This window comes from Giraffa tippelskirchi, chromosome 10 (assembly GCF_054371585.1).
Source record: "Giraffa tippelskirchi isolate mGirTip1 chromosome 10, T2T-mGirTip1v1.2.pri, whole genome shotgun sequence".
Taxonomy (NCBI): domain Eukaryota; kingdom Metazoa; phylum Chordata; class Mammalia; order Artiodactyla; family Giraffidae; genus Giraffa; species Giraffa tippelskirchi.
The window spans coordinates 62,034,337-62,055,746 of record NC_137284.1 but is presented as its reverse complement, the minus strand read 5'-3'; the positions used below and the strand labels follow the sequence as shown (position 1 = coordinate 62,055,746).

Sequence of the window (21,410 nt, the reverse complement as noted above, 5' to 3'; positions counted from 1 at the left end):
CCACTCATAGGAAAAGACCCTGATGCTGGGAAAGATTAAAGGCAAAAGGAGAAGGGGGCAACAGAGAATGAGATGGTTAAGATAGCATCACTGACTTGATGAACATGAATTTGAGCAAACTCTAGGAGATAGTGGAGAACAGAGGAGCCTGGCATGCTGCATGGGATCACAAGGAGTCGGACACAACTTAGCAACTGAATAACAACAACAATATTCATACAAAAATGGATGAAAATTTAAAAGGCATATGATTTTGGATCACCTGAATTTGACAAAACATTCAAAACAACCAATAAAGAAAGACAATTTACCTGACAAGTTTTGTCTCATAAAAATATTTGTCCTGACTTCCCTGGCAGTCCAGTAGTTAAGGCTCTGAGCTCCCACTGCAGAGGCATGGGCTCAATTCCTTGTCAGGGAACTAAGATCCCGTTATGCTGCATGGTACAGCCAAAAAATTTTTTTGTTGTAAAAGAAAACTACTACATACAACAATCTCTATTTTTTTTTTTTTTTTGGCCAGGCTGCACAGCATATGGGATCAATTCCTTGACCAGGGATCAAGCCCATGCCCGCTGCAGCGCAAGTGCAGAGTCTTAACGACTGGACCACCTGAGAAGTCTGAAAGCTACCATAAATAAAGATAAAAAGTACTTGTCAAAATACTGGGGCTTAAATATTTACACAATTCCAATACAAAAAATATTGATTTGATAATATCCTCCATCAAGAAGAATTTGCCCTGAGCTCCTTTGATATCTTAATACTTACAGAAAGATGGTTTTCTCAATTAAAGAAGTCAACAATTCAAATGTATTCATTGTAAAATGTAACTCTGATAAAGCTGGCAAGCGATTTTAAGAAAAAAATTAAAATAAAACCATATTGCAAAAACTATGTTCTTCAGGAAAAACTGACAATATTATGGGAAAAAACAGCTAAAAAGAAGTACTATATCGCAAAAGTAACTGTTCTATTTATGTACTTTTTGTAATGCTCATATAGTCATTATAAAAGGCAATTATTTTTGGCCTTAAACAGATATATATATATGGTTTTTACATTTTAAAAACTTATTTTTGAGAACAGTTTTCATAAAAAACTATTTTATAGTTCCATCAATAAACCAAATTTATAAGTAAATAAACATTTCAGATATGTTTATGATTTCATTTTAGTATTTCTAAACTCTCAAGTGTCCCAGTTTTAACAAATTATACAATCAATTCAAATATAAAACATCTGCACATTGAAAAGGCAAGATCAACTACAATAAAAAATAAAGTTTAATGAACATCAAACAATAAAAATAGAAGCTTCTTGATATACATCATTAAAAAAAAAAAAGAGGGACAGAATATTACTAACCAAAACAAAACATGCCATGTAATCCCCCCTCACTTTTTAAACTAGATAATCTATCATCTAGCATTCAAAAAACAAACAAAATACTTTGGTCTAAGCTTTCACAAAATTTCCAAATCTTTATTTTGATCTTTCTCATGTCTTCATTCATCTAATTCATGCTTTCACCATTAATCTACCACACCTACGTAAAAGCTGCATACTCCTTAAAATTTTAAGCAAAGTATATTGTCTTAGGTGGCTACCCAGCTGGCTCAGCAGGTACAGAATCCGCCTGCAATGCAGAAGCAGCAGGAGACACGAGTTCGATCCCTGAGTCAGGAAGATCCCCTGAAGGAGGGCATGGCAACCCACTCTAGTATTCCTGCCTGGAGAACCCCATGGACAGAGAAGCCTGATGGGCTACAGTCCACAGGGCCGCAAAGAATCAGACACAGCTTAGCGACTAAACAACAAAAATATTGTTTTAGTAAGAATCATAAAAATTAACTCAAACTCAATAATCTAACTGGTAGTTATCTGCTTTGTAAGATGTGAACTCCAAAAAATGAGCATTATATCTGGTGACTCTTTTTAATATATGAATTATTAATGTTGAGGATAGTATATGAAACACCAAATATTTAATAAACATTTACAGAATGAATGAATTTCTTTCTTTTTTCTTTTAGCCACACTGTGAATGTACAGGATCTTAGTTCCCCAAGTGAAACTGGAAGTGTTAGTCGCTCAGTCCTGTCTGCCTCTTTGGGACCCCGTGGACTGTACCCTGCCAGGCTCCTCTGTCCATGGTTTTCTCCAGGAAAAAATGACACTGGATTGGGTTGTCATTCCTTCTCCAGGGGATGAGAGAGAAATGATGAGAGAGAAAATGATGAAAGAATGAAATGACAATGGAGTGGGTTGCCATTCCCTTCTCCAGGGGATCTTCCCGACCCAGGGATTGAACCTGAGTTTCCTGCACTGCAGGCAGATTCTTTACTGTCTGATCCACCAGGGAAGCCAGTCAAATCCTGCATTTCAAGCACAGAGTCTTCACCACTGGACCCCCATTCATTCCCAGAATGAATGAATTTCTAAAATTAAGACAGGGATGATTTTAGAGAAGCCCTGACAGTGATACAGAAGGGAGCCAAAAAACAAAACAGTTAAGACAGCATTAGGTGGCCATTCACACAAAAGAATGTATGTTGAGTCAATTCCTTAATTTCTAAAATAAAGTCAAATAAAAGTACACATATTCAGTTTCATATATTTATCTATAGAGAATAAATAACTGTAATCAATTTTCTTAAACTGCCTTACTAAAAAAAAAGACACTTATAAAAACAAGTATTTAAAACACTATTCAGGGGAAACCCATGAAACCTTTAAAAATAAATTAAAATTATACACAAGAAATCAGAAAAAAAATCATTTTTAATCAGTGAAGACATTTAAAATGTTTTAAATGGCAATAACATATCTCTATTGGATAATACAAGTGTGAAAATTACTAGTAGAGATATGAAAAGACACATACTATTTCAGATAAAGTTGAAATACAAAGTTTACTGAATTTCACTCAATAATGCGTTTCTAGATAAAAGGATCTTCTGCCATCATGTGGAAATTTTTGAAATTACAGTTACACAAAAAATTCCTGTATCTGACTGGAGTATTCCAGTCAATACTAGCAAGAATGACTCCACTTGTAAACAAAGTAAGTATTCTTAGAAGAATTTAGTGAAAATGACCAGGCACAGCTGTTACCATCTTCTCTCTTCTTCTGGAGAGAAGATGATGTTCACTGTAGCTTAAGGAAACTGCATGACAGACATGCCACCTCTTTTTCCATTTCCTAGACTCTTCGTAGTTACAGCTATCCTAGGACTCTCCCAGTTTATGATCTTAAATTTCTTACTCTTTACTTATCTCTCTCCAACCTTAGGCACTTAAAACACTGTATTAAATGGAAAAAAAAAAACAGAGTAAGCTACTTTATCTTGAATCATTAGAAATCACAGATGCTTGATACAAGTTTTACACATAGCAAAAAAAAAAAAAAAAAACCAACCATATATACACATATTAAAAAAGGAACCAGCTATTCAGACATTCATATGCCTGAGGATTTGAAAGTATATCTAGATAAAAACACGGATTAAAGTGCTTGGAATAAGCTTAGTATGCTATGAAATATAACGCTGAATTCTCACATATTTACAAAATATAATTTAAGAATTCCCATAATCAGGATAAAAGCCTTTGCTTAATTAAAAATTAAGCCTTTGCTAATTTTTACAAACTATAATTCACATATTTGAATGGTTAACTTTTTAATCCAACATGTTGTTGGTCTTCACCTGAAAAATTACACATTTTTTCTTTGGAGGAAAAAAACAATATCTACTGAGCATCTATTATAAGAAAAATACTCTCCTAGGAGATTTAAAGCACACAAACATCATTTTTGTTCTCAAGGAATTTACCCTCTATTAACACAAGAAAAAGATGTACAGCAAATAACTATAATACACTGTACACAGCATTCAGTAAGAAAACAAAAAGACAAAATATAGAATTTTGCTTTTAATTGGGAGAATTAATCAAGAAAGAGTTGATAGCAAAGGACTGGAGCTGTTTGGAAAGACATTTTGGATTTGGCTATACAGAAAACGACAGGAAAACCTTTAGGCCGAATAAATAGTGAGGCCAAGACAACATAAGGCCACATTTAGAGACAACGCTCAGTTGAATATGACTGAAACTTAGGAGACCTAACAAAGAATTTTGAGATGTAAGGCAGGAAAAACATACTCAAGTCAGATTTTGCATAGTTTTGAACGCCATGTTAAGGAGATGTCAACAGGAAAATAGTGATGGCTTTTGACAAGGGCAATAATGTGATCAAAGTTGTGTTTTACAAGCTGCTAGTTAAAAGGGACTAAAGGCAAAATTATTCATGAAATTACTACAAACATCCAGAGGCAATGAAAATGGAGACAACAGGTCAGAGTCCTGATATGGTAAAAGGAATCAACAGGTTTGACAACTAACTGGATATGGGAGACAGGAGAGAAGGAAGAATTAAGAATAATGAAATTACAAACTTTGCTTTCAGTACCTTTGAAAGTTCTTCCTAGCAATCTCCTTCCTACCACACACTAGAGCTAAAACAGCTAACATTTATTGAGAACTTACTATGTGCAAGGCAACTACTGTGCATATATTTATTATCCTATTTAATCCTTAACTTCTGAAGTAAGTACTGTTGGTATTCTCATTTTACTGGTGAGGAACCTGAGGCTTAACTATCCAAGTTCACATAGTAAGTGACAGTGAAAATGAAGTTGCTCAATTGTGTCCGACTCTTCGCGACCCCATGGATTGTAGCCCATGGAATTTTCCAGGCAAGAGTACTGGAGTGGGTTGCCATTTCCTTCTCCAGGGGATCTTCCTGACCCAGGTATCAAACCCCGGTCTCCTGCATTGCAGGCAGAGGCTTTACCTCTGAGCCACACAGTAAGTAGTTAGATGTTAATCAATGGCACTGTTAATCATTAAAGTATTATTTGACAAAAATTTAAAATGAAATTTCTCACAGGACAGTTATATTTTAAAAAGAAACTCAAAGATAAAAAGATCTTCAAAATCTAACAGAACAGAGTCAGATGAAGGAACAGCAAGTGACAGGGTAGATAAACTGAGTAGAAAACTATCTAATAATCATAAATTGGATGGCTAAGGGAAAGAGAAGTTTCCTCCTGTACTCATATCAGTTTTCCCTGAGACCAACATTCTAAACTACTATTCTTTAGAATACGATGAGTCTTATTCTATCTTACACAGACCTGTACCAGACTTACAAACTCTTTAAATATACTGACCACATATTAATCTTCCGTATCCCCTGAAAAACAGTAGGTACTGAATGAATGAGGGAACAAATAAACTCGGGTGAATTCCTTCTGTCTAGTTCTCCCTGGCAGAGTGTGACCAACATCCTCACACAATTCAAGACCTACATTTGGAACAGTTTCTGCATGTCCTACCTTGAACTTGTTGCTGAAACCTCTGCTCCTGCTTCTCTGCTTTCCAGTTTTTGTCCTTAGTAATGTCTTCTAGATTACCCCTGACACTCAAATTGTTAAGGCCATGAACAAACAAATGGTTGGCCTTATTTATTGGTATACTGGGAGATGTCTGTACTGGATCCCAGAACATTTCCAAGGGTTCTCTAACCCACTGTCTTCCTCAGTTATGGAGGGAAGGCTTTACTTTCCATGGAATCAAACGGTACCCATCTAAAATCAGGAGAGGATTCTCCTTTGACTGACTATCCAATAGGCTGTGCAGAGAGTCTGAGAGATGGGGTCAAGGTTCCAATACTCTAGAGTTTAATTTGTATATACTTTCCCAGAGAAACAGTGTAACAACTGGTAATTAGGCTTCCAGACAGCCCTGCAGTAAAAGTCTATTTAACCACAGCACAGTTCAAGTATTACACAACAGCAACTACATTTTTATTTTTTTCATGATAAATCTACTGTATTTATGCTATATTGTGGACTAAATAGCTGTTTATGGTTAATACAACTTCAGTAGCCATAGTAAAAAAAGGATGAATTACCATCCAAGTATTAAGCAGAGCAATAAACTGCTGAGTATTATCACCAAACTACAGTTAAGTAGAAAGCTAACAAACATAATTAAAAGCAACAAATACATCTACTTCTATAACTAAGACAAAGCAAAATTTTTAAAGGAAAAGAATCATTAAGATGTGAGATTCCAGTTATGCTTTAAGAAGAGATAAAACTATTAAATAACTTTTTAAACTTTATATAACTTCACACCAGCCCCATTACTATTTAAGAAAATACAGTTTAAAAATATACTGCAGTTCAATCTTACTATATGAACTTCTTGCCACCCCTTAATTAGAGGTGTAGAGCATATTTTGATAGCATTTAGTTGAAAAGAACTAAAATAATCTGGTATGTCTCACTTATCAAAAGTGCCAAATCTGAATTTTGTTCTTCACATCAAACAGAAATTAAATTTTCTTCTTTTTAGACACATGTCTTGACATTTGTAGACATACCCCATTTAAAACAAATGTGATGTATGCAAATGCAGGTTTACACAGAGAAAGAAATTATGGGCTGATTATTCATTTTAAAGAAGGATTAACCAAAGAATTTCTTTAAATAGTTAATCTGCCAGTATACTTAAAATACAGTTAAAATTTTTAAAAATCAACTTATAAACAACTTTTCAGAAATGTACTCATAGCATAAAAGTAGCTATAAAAGTATCAAGCTTCCAATATGTTATTATTACAGACTTTGTCTCAATTGCTTGACTAATCTAGCCTGGGACACAAAAAGATCAAATACAACAGCTTAAAACGGCACAGAAAGGTGTATTTACTATAGTTTTCAAATGCATACATGCATGTCATCAAGAAACTACCCAATTCTTCTTTAAAATTTTATCCAGAGGCTAGCAAACAATGAGTCAATATGGCTAAAGGTTACCTAAGAAACCAAAGAGCAAAGGGGCTTCTCTGCCTTCATTGTGCAGGCAAGCCAGAGGCACAAAAAGAAGAAAAATCCAGGGATCCCATCAGCACTGCAGCTGTTGTTTTTCTTCTGCAGTGTTCTAAGAAGTGCTCTGAGATACAGAAGACAACGTCTGGGAAAAGGAAATCCAAATTTGATGATCTAGAAATGCAACATTTTGGAACAACTAAAGGAAGCAGGAAGGACCCCTAACGCTCCCAAGCGGCCAACTACTGGGCGTATTCTCTGCTCAATGCTCCACCCTGAGACCAAATCCAGGAACCCCGCACCTCCACTGAAGACCAAACAGACATGGAGTAATCAGACAGCAAAAAAGCAGCCTTCCAATAATAAGGTAGTGAGGCCGAAGGAGAAATAGGAAAAAGGAGAAAGATTTAGCCAACTGAGGAAAAACTGATGGTGCAAAAGAGACAGCTGTTGCCTGAAAAAAGGAAGATGAAGAGGATGACAGGAAGACATAAAGAAGGAGAGGGTTGGGAAAAAGGATAGAGAAATAAAATTGAGTATCTAACTCCACATGAATTTCACAGCAGGGAAACCACCACAATAAACCTCTTTGAGATGGCTCTGCCTGCACTGGATTGAATTAATTATGATTCTATTGCAGTTTCTAAAACTGTACTGGAAATTTTAAGTAGTTTACATGAAGTAGACAAGGGTGTTATGAACACCCTGAAACTATATCAAAATTGTACGTATTTCCAAACATTTTAAAATAAGAAGTTTTGCTCATTCTGTGCATCTTGCTTATATTAGCTTTATAAAGGCATTTAAATGTTTGTGGTATTTTTGCATGTGTGCTAAGTTACCTCACTTTTGTTCAACTCTTTGCAACCCTATGGACTGTAGCCTGCCAGGCTCCTCTGTCCATGGGATTCTCCAGGCAAGAATACTGGAGTGGGTTGCCATGCCCTTCTCCAGGGGATCTTCCCAACCCACGGAATGAATCGTGTCTCTTCTGTCTCCTGCAATGCCAGGTGAGTTCTTTACCATTAGCGCCACCTGGGAAGCCTCATAGTGTTTTTGAATGGTGTTAAATATGGTTACTGGCTAGAAATCCTGCCTTATCAATTGCACATATCTGTACCTCACAGAATAAGTACCTCAGACAGCCAGGCTGGGAAGTGTGAGGCAGTGAACAAAGTGCCTTCGGGAGGTGTCAGCGCTTTGGGTATGTGCTGTGAAGCTGCACCCACTGATGATGCTGTGTGCTGATATATAAACATATATATACATGTATGTATTTGCCATGTGATAAGCTGCCAATCTTAGTCTGAAAACAGAGAAGTTCCTATGAGAAGTGCATGATTTTTTTCATTCAATAGGATAGTTTTAAACAAACTGTGGGCAGCTTCATCTTCACCAAAGCATCACTAAAGCAAAGTCCAGAATCCTTTGCAGCTTAAACATACAGCATACAACAGTCTACTTTTTTGTATGTTTATTTTTTTTAAGAAAAAAAAAGGCCGTGTACATGTTTAAAATCTATTCAGATAAAGCAAAAATATTTTATTGCTTGAAAGCTTGGAAGTCAAAATTCAATTTATTTTAGAAATGCTTCAAGTTCTACTGATTGTGGACTAAAGAAGACCAAAGACTTGTAAATAAGATCAATATGATCCTCCCTTGGGAACTGAGCTAATTAAATCAACATGCAATGGGAAATACCTGAACTGTCTCGGGCCCAGAGACAAATCAGGTAGCTTAATCTATTAATACACACTAATAATAATAATAATGCTTTGACAGAAGAAAAAGGTGCTTAACATAAAGTAACAAGAGGGGGCAAACTTCCTAAATATGTGTTCTGCACTGTCCAGGATAAAAGGGTGAAGCATGAGGACCGACGATGTTTCCCACTGTAAACTAAATGGATGTTTTCTACAACAAGCACAGTGAGGCTTGGTGAGCAATCTCTCATGCCAACTTACTTCCGATTATTTTAATTCCATGTTTACCAGGCAAACTTCTAAACATTAATTCAGTTTCCCAGAAAGCTTAACAGAGGTCCACCATCCCTGACTCGCAATTCTGAAGTCAAAGAAGTTTCAAAAAACAAAAGCTCTTTTAGAACTCATCTGGTGGCAAATCCTGACCTAAATGGCCATGCAGCTTTTATTTACTCCACTTAATATGAAAAATAGAAAGCTTTGCTGCAGAAATATGAATGTACTTGATTACAGGGTGCCACTCCAGATCCCACTGGAGTGTTTCTTACAATCCAATCACACTTCTTACCTTTCTAAAATCTAAAAATTCTAAATTCTGACGCACCTCTGAAAAAAGTGTCCCTGGATCTAAATATAAATATTCTGACTCCTGGGCTTCACCAGCCCCATTCCCCTACCCAGAGAAATCAGCATTCTACCATATAGTTCAGTATTATATAATTTAGTTAGTGTGATAAAAGATAGAAACGGTATGGACCTAACAGAAGCAGAAGATATTAATAAGAGGTGGCAAGAATACACAGAAGAACTAGACAAAAAAAATCTTCACGACCCAGATAATCATGATGGTGTGATCTCTCACCTAGAGCCAGACATCCTGGAATGCAAAGTCAAGTGAGCCTTAGGAAGCATCACTATGAATAAAGCTAGTGGAAGTGACAATTCCAGTGGAGCTATTTCAAATCCTAAAAGATGATGCTATGAAAGTGCTGCACTCAATATGCCAGCAAATTTGGAAAACTCAGCAGTGGCCACAGGACTGGAAAAAAGTCAGTTTTCATTCCAATGCCAAAGAATGCTCAAACTACCACACAATGGCACTCGTCTCACACACTAGCAAAGTAATGCTCAAAATTCTCCAAGCCAGGCTTCAACAGTACATGAACTGTGAACTTCCAGATGTTCAAGCTGGATTTAGAAAAGGCAGAGGAACCAGAGATCAAATTACCAACATCCGTTGGATCGTAGAGAAAGCAAGAGAGTTCCAGAAAAACATCTACTTCTGCTTTATTGACTATGCCAAAGCCTTTGGCTGTGTGGATCACAATAAACTGTGGAAAATTCTGAAAGAGATGGGAATATCAGACCACCTGACCTGCCTCCTGAGAAATCTGTATGCAGGTCAGGAAGCAACAGTTAGAACTGGACATGGGACAACAGACTGGTTCCAAATCAGGAAAGGAGTACATCAAGGCTGTTATTGTCACCCTGCTTATATAAAACTTATATACAGAATACATCATGAGAAACACTGGGCTGGAGGAAGCACAAGTTGGAATCAAGACTTCCGGGAGAAATATCAATAACCTCAGATATGCAGATGACACCACCCTTATGGCAGAAAGTGAAGAAGAACTAAAAAGCCTCTTGATGAAAGTGAGAGAGGAGAGTGAAAAAGTTGGCTTAAAACTCAACATTCAGAAAACTAAGATTATGACATCTGGTCCCATCACTTCATGGCAAATAGATGAGGAAACAGTGGAAACAGTGGCTGACTTTATTTTTTTGGGCTCCAAAATCACTGCAGATGGTGACTGCAGCCATGAAATTAAAAGAAGACAAGTTATGACCAACCTAGACAGCATATTAAAAAGCAGAGACATTACTTTGCCAACAAAGGTCCATCTAGTCAAAGCTATGGTTTTTCCAGTAGTCATGTACAGATGTGAGAGTTGGACTATAAAGAAAGCTGAGTGCCAAAGAATTGATGCTTTTGAACTGTGGTGTTGGAGAAGACTCTTGAGAGTCCCCTGGACTGCAAGGAGATCAAACCAGTCCATCCTAAAGGAAATCAGTCCTGAATATTCATTGGAAGGACTGATGTTGAACCTGAAACTCCAATACTTTGGCCACCTGATGTGAAGAACTGACTCACTGGAAAAGACCCTGATGCTGGGAAAGATTGAGGGCAGGAGGAGAAGGGGACAACAGAGGATGAGATGGTTGGATGGCCTCACCAACTCGACTGACATAAGTTTAAGTAAACTCCAGGCGTTGGTGATGGACAGGGAGGCCGGACATCCTGCAGTCCATGGAATCACAAAGAGTCAGACACGACTGATCGACTGAACTAAGTTAGTGTGAATATGTTGTCATCTCTGGGTATACTGATAAAAGTCCAATTCCAAATCTACAAAATCAATTACCAGGGCTTATGCTGACAATCCCAGGTGGCACAAATCTATCTAGAATCACCATCCTAAGCCTACTGGCTTCCAAGCCACCTTCCATCCTCTGTCTGGCCTGCCAGAAGACAAACCAACAGTTAACCAATCTCCTTTGCCAGTTATAATTCACTGTCAGCCTTCATGCAACTTTCTACAATAGTTAGAAAAAGAAAAGGTAAAAAATTAAAATGGATTTCTAAGTTATTAAGTAACAATTTTGATCAAATTAACTTATTGGAGAATTATCACTATTTAAACACGATCTCTAAGAAATTAACATGAGAAGATTCTTCACATTGCTTAAAAAGACTTAAAACTATACCAGGTAGATAGCCCTGCTGACTCTTTTCTAATCTCAATTTACAGCTCTAAAAGTTCTAAATTCTTAATATATCTTCTAGTGGTTAGGGAAAAAAGAGTAATAACTAAAGTTTAATTTTTAATCCACACATATTTCTTTTCCAGCAACAGTTTATAGTTTTCAGTGTACAGGTTTGTACATCCTTTATCTGAAGCTTCCCTTCGTATTTCATAGTTTTTTATGGTAAATGGAATTTAAAAATTTTATTTTCCAAGTTTTCACTGCTAGTATAAAAAAGTACAGTTAATTCTTATATATTAGTCATGTATCATACAACATTGCTAAACTGACTTACTAAATTCCAGAAGATTCTTTGTAGATTATATCAAATTGTCTACATAATCATATCACCTGTAAATAACGGCATTTTATTTTTTTCTTGTCAATCTGGATGCCTTTTATTTCTTCTCTTTTCTTATTTCAGTGGCTATTTACAATACTAAAAGTCTACACACTTAGATTGTTTTGATTTTACAAAGCTCAGCAAGAAATAATAAAATATATCACTGAGATTCATTAAACATGAAGAAGTGTTAAGTTTAACCTAAATAATTTAAAGGGTAAAATTACAAAATATATTTATAACGTGCTGGTTGACTCACTGAATGTGATTTCCTGTGCTTTGTGATATAATCAGAAACAGAAATACTGAGCATATTCAACTGCATTTTTTCTAAATCACATTTATTGGCTTTCCTATAATTACTAAAGTACCACATGATCTGGAATTTTGAGATACAAGGAAGAAAATTATAATTATCCTTAATCCTATCACCCAAAGATAAACACTGTTTATGTTTAATTGTATCATGAGCAGTTTTTTACAGCATTAATTCTTCTGAAGCACCATTATTAAGAGCTCCATACTAACCCATCCATCATATGGCTATAATTTCACTCTTCTCCCATCATTGGACATCTACACTGCTTTAAAGTTTTCACTATACATTAAGCACAGCAGTTAAATTTGTATATAAATCAGAATGACCTCTTATTAGAGTCCCTTTTGCCCATTCCTTTATTAAAGCCACTAGTATTTTCCTAATCCAAGCTAAGCTCTTCTTATACTAATGCTATCAATCATCTATCACATTAACCCCAAATATATTTCATTTGCCTTTTTATTATTTTTCTTAATTCAGGAATTATTAATTTTATGTTATTGGTAACTATTACAAAAACAAATAAAATATATTTCATTTTTATTATCCATTCTATCACTATAGTAATACAAAGCCCTGAAACTAAAAGAAAAGATTAAAGAGAAAAATCAGTGGTGCCAATGAAAAGCGTAAAGTAGGTTAAGCCATTTGATATAGTTTTAACTCATCTCCTAATATAATCTTATCTTAGGTAAAAAAGAACTTCTCGATCCATCCTTAATCTCAAGGGTAAAATATTACTTCCCCTACTAAGACAACTGAGGCCCAAAGAAACTTCCCCAAAATCACACAGGACACATTTGTCTGACTAGCACAACAGTTTAACAGTTACACCACAGTAACTTCCATTTTTATTTCGTTAACGAAAACAATCTTTGAGAGGGAAATGTGTCCCAATTAGCATCTTGGGTTAATAAACATTAAATTATTACCTAAACAATACCTAAACATTTCCCTATTAAGCTAGAGGTGTATTTGATAGAAATGATTTTAAAAAACTTCCCTGTCCCTTAAGAAAAATACCCAAAATGGAAAACAAATATACAAATAAATTGTAGTAAGAAAAATTCAAAGAGAAAAAATATGTAATCATTATATATTAAACAGACGTTGAACAGTTTTTTGGAAACATTTCAAAACTAACATTATCATGAGGTAAGAGCACAAGGTTTTCACTGCAACTAGTTGTGTTATTCCACACAAGTCATTTTACTTATACAAGCCTTAGTTTCGTCATCTTTAAAATGAAAACTCTAAGAATCCCCAGTTCGAGATGGCACACTAGAGAAATCACAGAAGCGTATTTCTTACTTCTTCACCCTTTCAAAATTCCACTGATCTGATAACAAAGACACTTTCAAAGGAGCAGCCCATAATAACTAAGAAAGGAGCCATTAGAAGCCAGAGTTTAATAAATTTCTCAAGATGGAAAGCAAGTGGAGGAGTGTAATTAATAAAATAGCCTCGATAAAAGCAGTCACAGCTTCAAAACAGAAAAGATCTGAAGATAAAGCCAAACTGCTAGAATCAACTGAACGCGAAGACCAGGAAGGTAAAGAAGAGGAGTCAGAAGCAAATGCAAGGGAGATTAACTGAAACTCTAATCCAAAAAATAATTTCCTAAAAATAAATAAATAAATGTTAATTTTCTAATCAACACGCCTCACTATATGCAGAGTTCTTAGTTTATTATTGCTTTACTTATAAATTTGGACAGATAACCAAAATTCACAAGATATTGGAAAACTGAAAAAAGACACCAAAGTAAAATGAAAACTGTCCCCAGAAGAGATAAATTAAGGAATAAAAAAGAATATTGGTCCTTTATTATAAGTCCTTCTATACAACTTAGTTTTTTTAATCACATGCATACATACTTTGGTTTTTCAAAAAAGCTTAAGTGCATTAACTGAAAAAAAAAGTTTACTGAAGTCCTTTCAATCAATTCTAATACTCTCCCTATGTAAAATTTCAGACATTTGCTCTTATTAAGCAACTGCAAAATATAATTATGTCATGAAATAAGTAAACCAGTAAGATTAATACTATACATACACAATCTTTAAATTCTATGCAAAACTTTCAAATTCTTAACTCTGTGTGGTATACAGAAACACACACCTCTACACACACATACAGACTTGTTTTAGAACCATAACCACTAGCATATTAATATCATCATGCTATTATCATTATTTTAAATCTATAAATTCAAATACATTTAAAATCATTTAAATAAAAAGACATACCTCTATGTTCCAGTAACATAGTATAAAGTCAATAATATATGCAACGTTGCTCAAACTATTATTTTTTAAAAACCTCTTTAGCTACTTTATAAGATAAGCACTGTTATAACACATCTCATGACACCAATTAAAAGTACTTCCCTAAACAAACAATATCTTAAAAACTTCCAAATGCTTCAGAAATTTAAACAGAAACATTTTATATTCCAAGGATATACTGTTTCAAATCCTCTCCTTTAACCCTTTTTCAACCATTAGTTAAGGACCAAAGCCTAGCTAAAATTTTTTAAATGGTAAAGCTTAATGTAGAAAACACATGTGTAACACATCACCATTCAATCAAGCATCATCAGCCAGTAAACCACCACAAAAACAGTGCTGAGTAACACGCACAGCAACCAGTGCAACTAAGAGGTTCCCAGACGACTCCCTCATACTTGGTAGATGATCCCCCACATGTATAATCCATCCACTGAACAGAGGTAATTCATTCCCTTTCTCCCACAAACTAAAATACAACGTACAAATCAGGATGTTCAAAAGCAAAAAAAAAAAAAAAAAATGAGGTCTTCAAATTAGGTAAGAGAGGTATCCAATTATACGAACTGCAAAATACCCATCTAATCCTAATTATATGAAGTTAAGGAAACTCTAAATATAGATGACATGCAACTTCATCATAAACTGTTAAATCTGATAATCAAAGTTATAAATAAGAAAAAGACATTTCATATGAGTTACAAATGGACAATCACATGAATCTGAAGCATTTCCTTGTCTCAAAAATGAATACAACAAAATAAAAAAAGCAAATATTATAATAAGGACTATCATACAAATCTAAAGACTTATAAAACATAATCAGGAAAGGAAACAGTATGTTGCTTTGCAGAAGGAGCTAGGAACAGCAGAATACAGAAAACGGAAAGAAGAGAACATTCCAGCACTACACTACTACCTTCATTCTCTTCAAGGTTAGTGGTCTATCTTTGACCACCTTCCCATTACACCCAGTCTGGGCTCTTTCATTCACATCTTTGGCTCACCGACTGACTACAAGTAATATATTTTAACTCTCTATCTCCAGTCATCTGTCACCTGAGTATCAGAGGAATATGTATTTCAGAACATCGTTACTTGACTGTCCCATCAGAATTTTTAACACAAAAATGAACGATAATGAACTCATCTGCCACTGCTCCCTCCGTATATACACACACACACACCCCTATTCTGGTTATTGGTATCATATTCTAAAACTTAAGAGTCATCCATTCTATTTCCTCCTCTCTAACTAATCTTGTATTGGTCACCAACTCAAGTTCTAGTCTACTGTAAAAAGAGTAACACAAAAATCCATACTCTCCATCCTCAACAGCTCCGTCCTGGTTCAGTTACATAAATATATTAGGGCTGTTAGTTACATTATATATATATATCTTATTTATATAAAAAATATAAATCATACATTTAAATTAATGTTTATATTAATATTTGTGTTGTGTTTATATTAATTTATTAATATAAATTAAACATTTATAAATATATATTTATATATTATCTATATAACATATTGTCTATATAAAATATAATATATATAAATGTATATTTTATATATAAAATATATATAATAGTTACATTAATATATATTACATATATATTAGGGTTTAAAGTTCTGTAAAACTGTCTTTTTTTATAATCTTACAGAAAAATTCAAGCAAACTTTTTTCCAACTCATTATTTTTTCCCAAATAATCCCAACTTTTTGGGGATTACTACATCTCTCCTAAAAGCTCTCCCTGCCTTCAATCTGGCTTAATTCTTCAATCATTCCTTTCTACTCCTGTTGAAATGATCTTTCTAGAATATAATTTGAATCATTTTCACCACCACTGCTTAAAATCTTTCAATGACTCAAAATAAAGACCTAAAATCCTTAGAAGAATATCCTGTTTCTTGTCACCTCTTTAGCTTTAATCTCTTTCTAACCTCCCATATAATACACTAAATTCTGATCACTGCAGGTCCTGGAAAAAGTCACACTGTTTCTTACCTCAATACCTCTGCATATGTTATTTCCACTTCCCCAGGGTCTTTTTCTTGACAAGGCAACTATGACTTACCCAAATGTCCTCTCATACATTACATGCAGCCTCAACTTCCATTCCTTCTTTGGTCCCACAGCATTTTAACAGACACCCTTCCATACTATAAACATCTATTAACTCAAAACTTGGACACCATAAAAGTGAAATACATATATTATTCATCTTTGTGTCCCACAATGCTAGCACTCTGCCTCGCAATAAGTGATCAGTAACTAAAGAATGCTTAAGAATTTTTGCTTTTTCCAGAAACTTTCACTATCAGCCTTGCCCAGAGACACAGAACAAAGCAGCTACTTAAGGAAAACAACTGAAACCAGGCAAGAAAGCAGTAAGTGGGGCCCAAAAAATGAAAAATTAAATACACTTTTCAAAGTTGTTCCTGAGAAATGTCTCACATTCTAACACAAGCATATCATACTTGCTATTTAATTTTCAGTGCTTATTCTGATTTCCAAGAAAATAAGTGGTAAAGAGTTGTTCTCTCTGCAATGGGGTCAGCACAGAAAGAAAAATGGGAAGTATTAACTAAATCAGCTATTTTTCAAAACTGAGCATAGTTAGAATTTTTAAAGTTCTATAATAAGTAAGAACCCCGCCTGATCTACCCATCCCCAATTCCACTCTTTATAGAGTTGTCTCTTAAAAGACTTGGGAGTAAGATCACAATGGGTATTTTACTAACCAGTTATCATTTTCCATAGAATCCCAACATATTTTCCTGAACTTAATAGTTTTTCTTTTATGGTAAGGAATTAACATAAATTCACTACTTTGAAAATATGCATTTACATTTTTATCCTTAAGATAAAATACTTTCCTCTTACCATCCCTCAAATGGCCTGTGAATCGAAATTTGCCCAGTTGAACTTGCTCTAATATTTATAACAGTTTTCTGGGATCAGAGAAGGGAATAGAGAACTCTCCTCCCAACAATGAGTCCCCTTGAATTTCTGATTCTGCCCCCTTCTCTTCTCCAGTGGTACCCACACCCACCTTTGCTCTTTAAAGTAAAACAAATTCAAGTTCATACATAATTTTACAAGTGTGTGAAAGAATCCCAGAGACCAAACACCACAAAGCACTGGAATAGATTTCTTTTAAGCTGAGTTCCTGACACCAAGTCTAATGGGTTGATCAACAGGGTTTTTTTTTACTTTAGTTTTTAAAAAATGTCTACTCTTATTAATGTCTCTAGCCTATTATCGGGCTTCCCTGATAGCTCAGTTGGTTAAAAAAATCCACCTGCAATGCAGGAGACCCTGGTTCGATTCCTGGGTTGGGAAGATCTGCTGGAGAAGGGAAAGGCTATCTATTCACTCCAGTATACTGGCCTGGAGAATTCCATGGACTGTATGGTTCATGGGGTCGCAAAGAGTCGGACACTTCTGAGCAACTTTCACTTTCAGCCTATTGGTATTCTGGGTTCCTATTGTTTCCCTAAAAAGTTTCCCAGTTCTTATGCTTTAGGACCTCCCAAAATGCCCTTATTTCTTCCCAACATAGAGCTAAACTCCTGGTCCTGCCACAAACTGATCTGGCTTAAAAGATGTCACATATTTACATACACTAATTTAGAGCTGTGTGAGTGTCTGCTCAGTCGAGTCCCAGTCTTTGCAACGCAATGTACTGTAGCCCGCCAGGCTCCTCTGTCCAGGGGGTTCTCCAGGCAAGATACTGGAGTGGGTTGCCATTTCCTCCTCCAGGGGATCTTCCCCACCCAGGTATCCAGTTCATCTCTCATGCATTGCCAGCACAGGTGGCTTTTTTTTTTTTTTTAAACCACTGAGCCACTTGGGAGGCCCTAATTTAGAGGTGCATATTGTAAATACTGTTATTATTCTGCAGATGAGAAAATTAAACTAGGAAAAGCGATATAACACTTAATAAATGCCAGTACTTTAATTTGAATCCAGTTCTTCTGACTTCAAGATCAAGTTACCATATTAAAAGAAAGCAGTCTGCATTAAAAAAACTTCAACTTCCCTGGCTCTAGGCGACCTACTGCATCTAATACATATAATTTTTAAGCAAATTCTACATTTCATCCTTATCCTAAACGTCCCTCTTGAAAGCGTCAATGAGGCTTGTACAATCAAAAATTCTGCGACTTAGTTAAAAAGTTCTGTGTTCACCCTAATGTTCACCCTTTTGGCATTTTTTTTTAAAAGCAGCCTTCAGTAGTTTCTGTAGTCATCAACTTTTTAGGGTAAGAAATTGCTTAACTCGGTTCTTCAACCAACACTACTACGTGCTTTCAAATACCTGTCCCTCTAATAGTTAATTCCAATCCCTTCTTGCTATTTTCAAATCATACCTGGGGGTAATCCTGCATGGCTCCCAACCCCACGAAATACTCTAAATACTCTGGGGGCTTCCCTGGTGGCTCGGTGGTAAGAATCCGCCAGCTAATAATACAGGAGGCACGGTTCAATCTCTGATTGGGTAAGATCCCACATGCCACGGAGCAAACAAGCCCGTGGGCCACAACTACTGAGCCTGTGCTCTAGAGCCCAGGAGCAGGAGCTACTGAGCCCACCTTCAGGCAACTACCAAGCCCGCGTGCCTAGAGCCCGAGCTCCGCAACAAGAGAAGCCACGACAATCAAGCCCACGCACTGCAACTAGAGAGCAGCCCTCGCTGGCCGCAACTACAGAAACACCCGCGCAGCAACGAAGACCCAGCATGGCAAAAAAAAACAAAGTTATTTAAAAATATATACTCTGAATATCTTCTGACTTCATTCAAAAGAAGGAAGAGAAATCAAAGGAGCTAATGCCTCTGCTTAAGATCTAGTGCAATGATGCAAATTAAGAAGTAACGTGACTACGTGAAATGAAGTACATGATTACGAAGAAACCAACTTTCACCTGACTTAACTCTGACCAGCATTTTTGCCCACAGCTTGTAATAAACCCCAGGCTTTTCCAATTTCTGTTATCAGTCATGATATAATAAGAGAATATTAAGACCTAACAAAAAGCACTGGGATTTTTAAAATGGTGATTACAGTAACAAGCCTCTAAAATTCTGAAAACTAGTAAGGAGAAAACTATTATCAACAGGCGCTTGCTAAGTGCAAGGCACTGGAGGGGACAAAAAGCTGTCAAACGGGAAGCTCTTTAAAAACTTGACGGTGACTTAGTCAATTTGGTAACCTCCATCCTCACCCCTTCAGTGCCAGGCAAAAGTCGACTGAATTTGACGCGCTGATATATGGGATGTACTGCGGCCAGGACCCGTGGGATAAAGAGACCGGCTTGGGATGTAACTTTGGGAGGTACTGTTCAAACGGCTTTGCGCTGTTCAATTCAAACGGAACAGGCTGCCGCTCCGTCTGAGCTTGCGTGGGGCCCGGGAGACCAGGCAGGTCAAGCGGTCTCTCCTAACTACAAACCGGGACACCTCTGAGGGACCCCAAAGGTCTGGGGCGATGAAAACCAGAGTTACTTGCCTCCCATTCCTGCAGGAATCGCTCGGCCTCTTTAGAACCAACGGTCTTGTGTCTCCTAAATTCGTCCTTCACGTACTGGTCGCCAAGGTCTTTGAGGTCTGGGGGAAGAACCCGGTGCAGCAGCAAAATGCGCCGATACAAGGCCCGGACACGCGAGACGTGCAGCGCAGACATAACGCCGCGCTTGGACCTCAGGCCGCGCCTGCGCAGAAAGTCAGCGCCCGCTTGCCTCTCTTTACAAGCCGGATATAAGTAACCCGAACACAAGCGGAAGAGTGCACGCGACCTTCATCCGGTTTGGTCCGTCCTAATATGAGGACCTTCCTGAAACACGAGAGGGAGCGGTAGCCGGGATACGGGCCGGTCCTCCTCGCAAAGGGGCGTGGCTTTCGCGGCGAGCTTGGGATGCTACCACTCAAGGACTGAGTCCCGGGCCGAGGGGTCCTCCACCAAAAGTCTGACCTGGACCGCTTGTCACCCCTCAGTTACACTCCATCATCTTTTCCATTAATCTTATCCCTTTCTCTAAAAGCCGTCGTCAAAATCGGGCTCCTCCAGGAAGCCTTCCTTGCCTTTAGTTCAAGCCATTTAAGATGTCTTACAGTGTTCCTGCCTTCAGGCAATGAGATGAATCTCTTTAGCCACAAGCCCAACCACCTAGTACCTTGCACAGTGCTGTGCTCCTAATTTGTGCCCCGAAGGAGTGGAATCTTTCCTGTAACTCAAGTGAGACCTGAGCTAGCAGGTAGCAACCCTTAGCTGAAGTCAGGTTGGCTGAAGAAGAATCATTAGGGAACCTTTTAAATGTATTGTTTCCAAGGCCATGAATACTGGCGATTATGATTAAATAGTCTGAGAGGAAAATGTAGAATCAGGACGTACACAAATCTTCACCTTTTACAAAGGCGATAGAGTGTAACCAATCAAAGCTGGCAGCAATTTGGCCTCGTTCTTTCTGTCCATCACGTTTGGTCTTTCAACACACCCTGATGGCTCCACCAAGAAAATGTATGCAGAATGCCATCATTTCTCACTAGTCCCTCCACCACTATCGTCTCTGTTTATTGGATGTGGTAGTCACTTTTTGTGTTTCTGCTTCTGCCATGATCAACTTTGGTCATCAGTCAGTTCAGTTCAGTTGCTCAGTCGTGTCTGACTTTTTGTGACCCCATGGACTGCAGCAGGCCAGGCTTCCCTGTCCATCACCAACTCCCGGAGCTTGCTCAAACTCATGTGCATCCAGTCGGTGATGCTATCCAACTATCTCATTCTCTGTCCTCCATTTCTCCTCCTGCTTTCAATCTTTCCCAGCATCAGGGTCTTTTCCAATGAGTCAATTCTTTGCATCAAGCGGCCAAAGTATTGGAGTTTCAGCTTCAGCATCAGTCCTTCCAATAAATATTCATGACTGATCTCCTTTAGAATTGACTGGTTTGATCTTTGGTCATAATCCACCTAAATGGTAATAGCCACTGCTGTGGGTAGTACCTGGCTGTCCCTTGCTGGTTCCCGTCACTCTGACCACACCTT

At 36.9% G+C, this 21,410-nt stretch overlaps 1 protein-coding gene across 2 annotated transcripts in view; it reads right to left on the bottom strand.

Moving 5' to 3' along the window:
* The window catches only part of SDHAF3 (succinate dehydrogenase complex assembly factor 3), a 76,940-nt gene extending 56,867 nt beyond the window's left edge, over window positions 1–20,073 (bottom strand). For both annotated transcript variants that reach the window (XM_081531616.1, XM_081531617.1), the window contains exon 1: window positions 19,881–20,073. In XM_081531616.1, the coding sequence (XP_081387742.1) occupies window positions 19,881–20,054 (174 nt within the window). In that variant the 5' untranslated portion in view covers window positions 20,055–20,073. The remainder of the gene's footprint in view (window positions 1–19,880) is intronic.
* Window positions 20,074–21,410: the final 1,337 nt, after the last annotated feature.